The sequence below is a fragment of the Borostomias antarcticus genome (genome assembly GCF_949987555.1).
Source record: "Borostomias antarcticus genome assembly, chromosome: 2".
Classification (NCBI taxonomy): domain Eukaryota; kingdom Metazoa; phylum Chordata; class Actinopteri; order Stomiiformes; family Stomiidae; genus Borostomias; species Borostomias antarcticus.
In genome coordinates, this window is record NC_140235.1 from 39,368,806 (window position 1) to 39,379,127 (window position 10,322).

At 48.4% G+C, this 10,322-nt stretch overlaps 1 protein-coding gene across 1 annotated transcript in view; it reads right to left on the reverse strand.

The window, feature by feature from the left end:
• LOC311325743 (3-hydroxy-3-methylglutaryl-coenzyme A reductase-like) overlaps positions 1-4,662 on the reverse strand; it is a 16,993-nt gene extending 12,331 nt beyond the window's left edge. Inside the window, exons 1-8 of the mRNA XM_084458496.1 lie at positions 4,308-4,662; positions 4,068-4,179; positions 2,836-2,923; positions 2,494-2,578; positions 2,136-2,241; positions 1,542-1,648; positions 1,327-1,446; positions 1,033-1,166 (exon numbers count right to left, since the gene is read on the reverse strand). Coding sequence (XP_084314622.1) covers positions 1,033-1,166; positions 1,327-1,446; positions 1,542-1,648; positions 2,136-2,241; positions 2,494-2,578; positions 2,836-2,923; positions 4,068-4,179; positions 4,308-4,472 — 917 coding nt within the window. The 5' untranslated portion in view covers positions 4,473-4,662. The remainder of the gene's footprint in view (positions 1-1,032; positions 1,167-1,326; positions 1,447-1,541; positions 1,649-2,135; positions 2,242-2,493; positions 2,579-2,835; positions 2,924-4,067; positions 4,180-4,307) is intronic.
• Positions 4,663-10,322: the final 5,660 nt, after the last annotated feature.

The following is a 10,322-nucleotide window of genomic DNA, read 5'->3' on the forward strand; positions in this document are numbered from 1 at the left end:
ATTCGGTGTTGCACACTGTTGATGTTTGAGCGGTGGAAGCTCACCTCTGGGTCTGTGAAGATGGCCAGACACTCCCCCAGGGGGCGGGGCTCCGAGCGGGACCGCCCAGCACCAGGAGAGCAGGGCCCGTTCTGTTGAGCCGGGACCGCCTCGTTCCTAGAGGGCATGGTTTTAGGCTCTGGGAGGGGGAGAGGGGTGTTCCTGGGGGGCTTTTTGGGGGCCGGCTCCCTCCGGCAGCAGCTCTCTCCCGCCCTGTGGGGAGGGGCTGTGGGGGAGGGGCTGATGGGACTTTTTAGCGACAGGGGAGACTCCGCCTCCGTCTGCTCGAAGAAGATGTACTTCACAGCCAGGAGCAGAGCCAGGCTGAGGGTTATCACCTGCTCCAAGTCCATACTGGGAGAGGAGGAGGGGGGGGGGAGAGAGAGAGAGAGAGGGAGGGAGGGAGGGAGGGAGGGAGGGAGGGAGGGAGGGAGGGAGGGAGAGGGAGAGGGAGAGGGAGAGAGAGAAGGAGGAAGAGGAAGAGGGAGAGGGAGAGGGAGAGGGAGAGGGAGAGGGAGAGGGAGAGGGAGAGGGAGAGGGAGAGGGAGAGAGAGAGGGAGAGGGAGAGAGAGGGAGAGAGAGAGGGAGGGAGAGGGAGAGGGAGAGGGAGAGAGAGGGAGAGAGAGAGGGAGAGGAAGAGAGAGAGGGAGAGAGAGAGAGAGAGGGAGAGGAAGAGAGAGAGGGAGGGAGGGAGAGGGAGAGAGAGAGAGAGAGGGAGAGGGAGAGAGGGAGAGTGAGAGTGAGAGAGAGGGAGAGGGAGAGGGAGAGGGAGAGGGAGAGGGAGAGGGAGAGGGAGAGGGAGAGAGGGAGGGAGAGAGAGAGAGAGAGAGAGAGGAAGAGGGAGAGAGAGAGAGAGAGAGGGAGAGAATAGAGACGAAGAGACATGGTTACTTCGACAACCTAAAAGGCGTTGGCGGTGTAGAGAGTTCGACCAGGAAAAGCTCTTCGATGGCGGATGAACGGAATCAATTCTCTCTGGTCTCCGGCGGTTACCTGGTGAGATTCACAGGCCACAGGGTCCGGTTGGGATCCAGCCGCTTCACCATCGGCCCCTCCGCCGTGCGGTTGTGACCGGGCTGGTCGGTTGCCAGGCGACTGTGGGCGTGGACCAGGACCAGACCCAGAGACTGTGTGAGGGAGGGGGAGGGGTGATGGGGGGGGGGGGGGGGCAGAGGAAACACAACAAGCCACTGAAATAAGAGTTCCTCCTCCTCCTCCTCCTTCTTTCTCGAGATCCGTGTCACCTGACCGGCCGCCCCGTAGCGGAGTCTGACCGCGGCTCCTCACCATGATGATCTTCACTCTCTGGGTGACGGGGTTGGGCTTGTTGTCCTCCTCCTCGGCCAGCACGCTGGCGAAGTGGCTCAGCTGCCAGATGGGCCGGCCCTCGCGACTCTCCCTGGACAGCTTCACACACGGGACAGGGTGAGGGGGACGAGGACACACACACACACACACTAACACACACGTTCCTAAACCGTCCCTCCGGCGCCCTCTCTTACCTCCAGGACCAGAGAGACGCAGGCGGGGAAGAAGGTCATGAAGACAAAGTAGTTGGCCAGGACGGACATGCAGCCGAAACAACACATGATCTCCAGCTGGGGCACTCCTGGGAAGGAGAGAGACGGGTTCAAATCAACCCAACTTTATTTATACAGCACATTTCATACACACAGGAAAGACTATGCTCTTCATAGAAAGGGGGGGGATATATATATATATATACTAACCCTCCCTGACAACAATTTTCCAGAGAGAAGCAAAGGTTCACATCAGATCCCCTTGCTTTACAAGGAGGCCTTTCTTGTATCTCTATATTATCTATATCTATACATTATATCTATATATTGAATCTATGTATTTTAGATTGCTATTCTTGCACTTTGCCTTCAGCACTAAATTATGCTCTTAGTCACTTCTTTTAGAAAGAAGATGCACTTGTGAGTTCTGGCAAGTAGTAGTACATTGTCTTCCTATCGTTAAATGCAATTATTGTTAGTCGCTTTGGATAAAAGCGTCTGCTAAATGACTGTAATCTAATGTACATGTAATGCCTTCTGAGAAGCACATGGCGTTAACCTAAAGCCTCCGCTGACCTGACATGGTGCCGATACCAATGACCAAGCACTCCACCAGGGCGTCCAGGGTGAAGGTAGGGCCCAGGATGGACATGCCCTGGGAGATGTTCTCCCTCACCTCCTCCTGGAGGAAGAAAAAACAACAACCATGTTCAAGAGTCTATTTTACCACTGGGTCAATTACAGAAACAGAACTGGGCTGAGTTTCCCAGAGGCATCGTAGCGCTACGATGAACGCCGTAGCTTACGATGAACGTAGCGCTACGATGCCTCTGGGAAACTCAGCCCTGACCAAGAGGGATGCTTGAGACAAAAATAAAAGCTGTATTCAAATGGTCTTTATTGACTACCTTTTTATATTATTTTTTTAAGTTACCTGAGAGTTTGAACTGAGGGCAAATTTGGCCAAGGCGCAGGCTTTAGACAGGTCAATGAGCAAGAGGAAGAATGGTAGCGCTTCACTAAGAGGGAAAAACAACATCCAGTCAGAAACATGTTCTTGGTAAACTACAGTGCAATGTTTTCACTGAATCTATTATGACTAATCAAATACAATGATCAGCAGCAATTGCAACCGATCCTACGCATATTTATGTCAATACCGCAGAGGGAGGCTGTTTTCATCTGGAGGAATTGTGAAATATGATCTCTTATCTCAAATATGATCTCTTATCTCGAACTTTTATATCTTAGTAGTGTGAGGTGAGGAAATGCTTACTTGAGGCCAGTTAACTCCTTCCCCAGGAAGTGGATTACAACTGTGCTGAAAACGAAGCTGGAGAACACGGTGAAAAGACCAGCGATACCTGGAGAGAAAACAGCACATCGATGTCACACTCAAACTACACACCAGTGTTAAAACACGTTTGTTACTAACCCTAACCCTAGTGCACTTGATTACTGTTATTAACCCTAACCCTAGTGGACTTGATTACTGTTACTAACCCTAACCCTAGTGGACTTGATTAGTTACTAACCCTAACCCTAGTGCACTTGATTGCTGTTACTAATCCTAACCCTAGTGGACTTGATTACTGTTACTAACTCTAACCCTAGTGGACTTGATTACTGTTATTAACCCTAACACTAGTGGACTTGATTGCTGTTACTAACCCTAACCCTAGTGCACTTGATTACTGTTATTAACCCTAACCCTAGTGGACTTGATTACTGTTACTAACCCTAACCCTAGTGGACTTGATTACTGTTATTAACCCTAACCCTAGTGGACTTGATTGCTGTTATTAACCCTAACCCTAGTGGACTTGATTGCTGTTACTAACCCTAACCCTAGTGGACTTGATTACTGTTACTAACCCTAACCCTAGTGGACTTGATTGCTGTTACTAACCCTAACCCTAGTGGACTTGATTGCTGTTATTAACCCTAACCCTAGTGGACTTGATTACTGTTATTAACCCTAACCCTAGTGGACTTGATTACTGTTACTAACCCTAACCCTAGTGGACTTGATTACTGTTATTAACCCTAACCCTAGTGGACTTGATTGCTGTTACTAACCCTAACCCTAGTGGACTTGATTGCTGTTATTAACCCTAACCCTAGTGGACTTGATTACTGTTACTAACCCTAACCCTAGTGGACTTGATTACTGTTATTAACCCTAACCCTAGTGGACTTGATTGCTGTTACTAACCCTAACCCTAGTGGACTTGATTACTGTTACTAACCCTAACCCTAGTGGACTTGATTACTGTTACTAACCCTAACCCTAGTGGACTTGATTACTGTTACTAACCCTAACCCTAGTGGACTTGATTACTGTTACTAACCCTAACCCTAGTGCACTTGATTGCTGTTATTAACCCTAACCCTAGTGGACTTGATTGCTGTTATTAACCCTAACCCTAGTGGACTTGATTGCTGTTACTAACCCTAGAGGAAGGGATTGTGATTGTATGGGTTATAGCTGGAGATCATCACACCCACCCAGTATGTATTTGGATCCCAGCTGACGGAGGTTCTGGAACTGGACATAGATGTAGATGATGGCCATACAGCGCGTGATCGTTAGGATGATGATGTCACTGCTCAGCATTCTCTGCGTGAAGGGAAAGCACCCCACATATTCAACGTGATTTCTGACAGATATAGCCTAACCAACGAAACGCATCCAGAACGACGCAGCTCAACATGAACCAGTCTAGAACCTTCTACAGAGTGACTCACCTCCGGGAGTTTGGGACACTCCTCGTTCCAGCTGCACACCTGGTTGCTGACCGCTAGGCTGTTCATGGACATGAGGCAGACGGTGAGGGCGATGGTGCCCACGATCACCTCCCACGGGTGGGACGCCACCAGCAGGCCATGCAGCCTGAACAGACCGGTCAACATGGCGGCGCGGCACACCTGCTCCTTCCTGCGGTTTGGGGTCACTGGCTCACCTATGAGGAGGAGGGTAGAGGAGAGAGGGTCACTGGCTCACCTATGAGGAGGAGGGTAGAGGAGAGAGGGTCACTGGCTCACCTATGAGGAGGAGGGTAGAGGAGAGAGGGTCACTGGCTCACCTATGAGGAGGAGGGTAGAGGAGAGAGGGTCACTGGCTCACCTATGAGGAGGAGGGTAGAGGAGAGAGGGTCACTGGCTCACCTATGAGGAGGAGGGTAGAGGAGAGAGGGTCACTGGCTCACCTATGAGGAGGAGGGTAGAGGAGAGAGGGTCACTGGCTCACCTATGAGGAGGAGGGTAGAGGAGAGAGGGTCACTGGCTCACCTATGAGGAGGAGGGTAGAGGAGAGAGGGTCACTGGCTCACCTATGAGGAGGAGGGCAGAGGAGAGAGGGTCACTGGCTCACCTATGAGGAGGAGGGTAGAGGAGAGAGGGTCACTGGCTCACCTATGAGGAGGAGGGTAGAGGAGAGAGGGTCACTGGGTCACCTATGAGGAGGAGGGTAGAGGAGAGAGGGTCACTGGCTCACCTATGAGGAGGAGGGTAGAGGAGAGAGGGTCACTGGCTCACCTATGAGGAGGAGGGTAGAGGAGAGAGGGTCACTGGCTCACCTATGAGGAGGAGGGTAGAGGAGAGAGGGTCACTGGCTCACCTATGAGGAGGAGGGTAGAGGAGAGAGGGTCACTGGGTCACCTATGAGGAGGAGGGTAGAGGAGAGAGGGTCACTGGCTCACCTATGAGGAGGAGGGTAGAGGAGAGAGGGTCACTGGCTCACCTATGAGGAGGAGGGTAGAGGAGAGAGGGGAGTGTGTTAATGGGTTCGAATCCTGGGCAAGCCCTTCTGTCTGTACATCCGGATTGGCTCACGTTGGTTACTCCAAACCGTAACTGACTAGTTAGTAGTTTCTTATTTAAACTTATTTAGCTGGCTAGTGATACACAACCGACTAGTCATCTCCATCTCCCTGCTAGCTCATAATATCACGAGCTAGTGCGAATGTAAAATATCTCTCAACAAGTTAAATATCATGGGGTCCTAAGGCACACCCATTAGCTAACTTTGGCTAATGCGATTTAGCTACTAGCTAGTATGAGTCATGAAGCTAACGTTGGCTCTAGCTACCTGATTTAGTTACAGTAGCTTCCTGTAGTTGAATCGTTGCTGAACGGTTGCTAACCTAGCTATCTACACCTAGACTAGCTACTTAGCTTGCTATCCATGAAAGGTTGGCCAGCCAGCCAGATCTCAGATCAGTCTGAGATCGTCTCCCTGTCGCAAGGTCACAAATGCCCTCGTATCACAAGACAAGCTTCTCAATAGAGTCAATTGAACCCCGTTCGCTTACGTGTAACATTAGAGAGTCGTCCCGAAATTGTGGCCCATTCACGCACGGCAAGCTAGCAGCTAGACCCCGTCACTTTAGCCCTGTCTAGCTAGCTAGCTATCTGGCTAGCTAGCTAGCTTCCTACTGATGATGTAATCGTATGACGAAAATGCCGGAAGTGTGACGTGTGCCACACGCATGGGGGCGTGGTTGAGGCAACGCTGTTCTGGGGTGAGTTCAATCTGAAAACGATGTACACCGTTTTGCTACGGTTTCCGGATTGAACGAGCTATTTCCTCGAAACCGCGTGAAACGCTGTGCAATGGGCTTTGAGGTAGATTTTCTCTAGTTTGGTATAGGTGTGTCGGAGGTGTTACCCAATCAACAGAAACCTTCTCAGCTGTCTTAGGGTGCAACACGTCTGTTGTGTAACACAGGGGGTTCAACGCACCACCATTTATGTTTCAATACACGTTTTGCAACGTTTTGTCGCGGCTGAACTCACCCCTGGTTGAGTGTGGCATCAGGTGAAAATTAATAGGGATAGTATAGCCTACCAGGCACACTAAGTGACAATGGTTGGTAGGCTATATCAAATACCTGTTTTATTGTTCACTAGAAAATTGCTGGCGTTTCCATGCCATGTGTAGATTTGGCTAGTTGTTTCTCTCCTATGATCCGATATTCCTTCATGGATGAGTTTTCCATGCATCATCCCTATCTTCTCAAGGCATCATGCAGAGTAACTATACACTCAAGGCAGGACCACTGCAGCTAGGTCTGGCTTGACTTCTGTTTTGCTACGACAGTACTTTAATAATTAACCACAGGACTTCAGAGGTCTTTTATTAGCCACACAGCAGTGATACACACAAATACACACGTGATGAGCAATGAGACTACACACACACACACACACACACACACACACACACATGCATAGAATAGAATCTGCGATCGCCGGTGGAATTGATCCTCTGCATTTCTCCCATCCAAGCAGCCAGGAGCAGTGGGCAGCCTCGTCAGTGGAGCCCAGGGACCAAGTCCTCAGTCCAGGTCCTGGACAGGGATGTACAGGACTGAAGAGCATCTGTTCTTCTGCATGTTTTTCCATTATGTGGTTCTATGTGGAGGGAACCAGAGTGAGCACGGGGAGAACATGCAAACTCCATACAGAAAGGCCCGGGAGATAGGCCATGCTGTGTGCCGTCAGTCACATGTGCCGTCAGTCATCATTGGTTGCATTCCCAGATAGCAAGTGGATCTGGGCCATATACAGGCCAGATCTGGCCCTTGTGGCTTAGTTCCGGCCCATATATGGCCCAGAATTATTACACATCCGCTTGCTATCTGGGTTCATTCATGCAATCACTCCTGCTGAATACAGTTGCAAAACACTCTGTGGCTCTCTCTGTTTTTTTGTCATTATATGTAGCCACCAGAAGAGGGCAGTATGTTTCAATGTATAGCGTTTCAGAACACATCGGTACAAACTGTGATACAGATTGACAGGAAAAACTTGAATAAAGTGGAAACATAATGTAGATCCTTCCATACAGGCGCAAGCCTACTGCATGATACAATTAACATCCCATCATGCTCTGTGGCATGTAGGCTAAATGCTGAGAAGGCCCAGGCTGCGATTTTGAAGTCTTTGAAAGCGGATTCACTGTTGTCCAAGTTATATGTGAAAAAAGTTAACTTTTTCATAAAAGCATGAAACCTGGTACAGTTGTACAGTGTGGAGCCCTGAACATTTTCAGAAATGGAGCTATCTCAAACCAGGCCAGGTCCAGCCTGGCTTATGTGCGTGGCTGGCTTGTTTCTGTTCAGGACTGGAAGGACGCAAGCTAGTCATGCCACTGAAATAGCTGTGAATTGAAATTACATGAAATAATGTCTGATAAATTAAGATGGGTCTTGTCGCCTGGACACATCAGTTCCAAAACGTAAACAACAGCATTTGTTTAGACACATAGACTAGAGGAGTTTCGCTCAGCATAGACTGTAATATCTGATCCCTGAAGTGGCGGGGCTTCCCCTTTACAGGATAGCTCTGTGGGTTTGTCCCTGTCTCCGGTAGCTGTCCCCGATGCTAGGTTAACCTTTGAGCAGCAAAACAAGTTGTTTTTGTTACAACTTGAACGGGATAAGTTGCCCAGAAGCGGATGTGTAATGATTCTGGACCATATATGGGCCGGAACTAAGCCACAAGGGCCAGATCTGGCCTGTATATGGCCCAGATCCGTTTGCTATCTGGGTGGATGCTTCTGGAGGTGGAGAGGCTGACGCAGCGTGAGCCTGGAGTGGAGCGGTGAGGTCCAGGCGTGCGGCCAACAGACGGTTCGTAATGTGCCGTCATGGCCGCCCGGGTGTAGGGAACAGAGTTGCAATTCCAAGCTGATGCATTTGGAGAATCCGGGTTGCATTTCCTGATCCAATGACTCAACTGATTTCAGGGTGTGTCGCATTATGTAAACCATTTTCAGATTTTCTGCGAGATCTCCGGGGAGTCCTTAGAGCAGAAGACATGAACACCAGATGAAAAACATATTTCAGATGCAGTTTTATTGAGGGAAGACATAAGAGCTGAAGGGTTAGAGTGGGAGTGATCATTCCAAGCTATTTAATACTTCATAATACTTTATTCTCTAAACGTATTAACAGTGTTCTAACTTCTAACTTCATACTAAGGGATGTTCTGTGTATGTTTTCTAGTTGCTCCCTGTCCCTAGCCTGATGGGAGAGTACTGTGTGTGTTAGGCGGTTCCCTGTGTGTGTTAGGCGGTTCCCTGTGTGTGTTAGGTGGTTCCCTGTGTGTGTTAGGCGGTTCCCTGTGTTATTAGGTGGTTCCCTGTGTGTGTTAGGTCTCCAAGGACTCAGCTGCAGTGCAGATAACATTAACTGGGTATCAGGGAGTGAGAGACACAGAGGCACACAATTCACCACGTTTAATTTTACTGTAATGACATGAGTTTCATTTCTGAAAATGGGGATGACCATACTGTACAGAATACTGTATATCGTACCATTTTCCTGTTGTTGCTTTTGTGGATGGGCATTTCTCATCTGAGCAAAGACACCTGCATGCTTGAATTTCAAACGTCATGTGAAATACTGTATAGAAGGCTATCATTGACAACTGTTTCATCGCACTTCTCCTCAGATACAATGTCTGTTCTTAATTGTCCTCTGGCCAGAGCACTGTTATTAAAGTTCTCTTCTTACTCCGAAGTTCACCGGTGTGTTTTTGAAGTTCTTACCCTTTTCAAAAGAATCCACTACAATACATACATACATACATACATACATACATACAAACATACATACATACATACATACATACATATGTCGTATCTTTTTGTCTTGACTTGGAAAGAATCTTCTGGAGAAAAATGCAGTTTAAACCAAATTTATTGAGCACGCCATTCGGTCAAATTTCAGCGGTACTACTGTACTTTACTCGGTCGCCGGTTTATATCCTTGGCTTCAGGCCAATGAGCACACGATAAACAAACAATTTTGCATACGAGGGAGGTACATTTACAACTAGTCTTTTAATTGGTCAATAGGTGTCACTGAGCTCTGCCCCCCCTCCGGACATGGGGGCAGTCTTGGGGTTTTTCCGGTCCTGCTTTGATCACCTGTAGACTTCCTGACTTCTTCTCCAGGGGTGCCATCTCTATTGTTCCTCAGGGGCAAAGGAATGTTGACTCAGGAAAGGACATGTGTTGTCATCTAGATGTTAAACTAATTAAGTTAACCAAGTTCCTACTGAATTGGAGTTTATTCATTATTCTTAATAAAATGATTACTACATGAGAGTAATACAGATGTATTGATGTAATACCGTATAAAAATACACTACATATCCCCCCTTCGAGGCGTCCTAACGCCTCGACACAAAACAACATTAAACATAACAAACAATCCCCAAAACACATACAAATAACCAAATCATCACACAACAACAAAGCAAATCGGGGGCCAGAGGTTACTAGCACTTAGCCCCTCCGAAGGAGAACAGCCCTCAGCGCTGTCTCATCTCCACGTCTCACGCTGGAGCCATCTTCAGACATCAAACCCCCAGGTGTCGCAATCCTCTCTGACACCCAGAGAACAATGTCCGCAGCAAGATGGTAAGCTCACCCCGTCCGAAACAGGGAGAACACTCCAGGAATGTCCAAGAATGACCCTCAAGTCATCCGTGACTCCACACAGTTCATAGCTTCGTGCTGGTGAGGGGCAACCACGCCTTGGTAGCCCACTAAATGCACTCCAGGATAGTCTGAAAACATCAACACAGAACTACACAAAACACAGAACATCCTATAGACATAGACCAAACCTAAATTACTACAAAACAGAATAATCCAACCAAGGAGACGTGTACACACACCTGAATCAAAAACACAGGTGAAATGTAGACGACCCCCTGCTGCCTGATTAAACAAGAAACCCTAAACAGAAA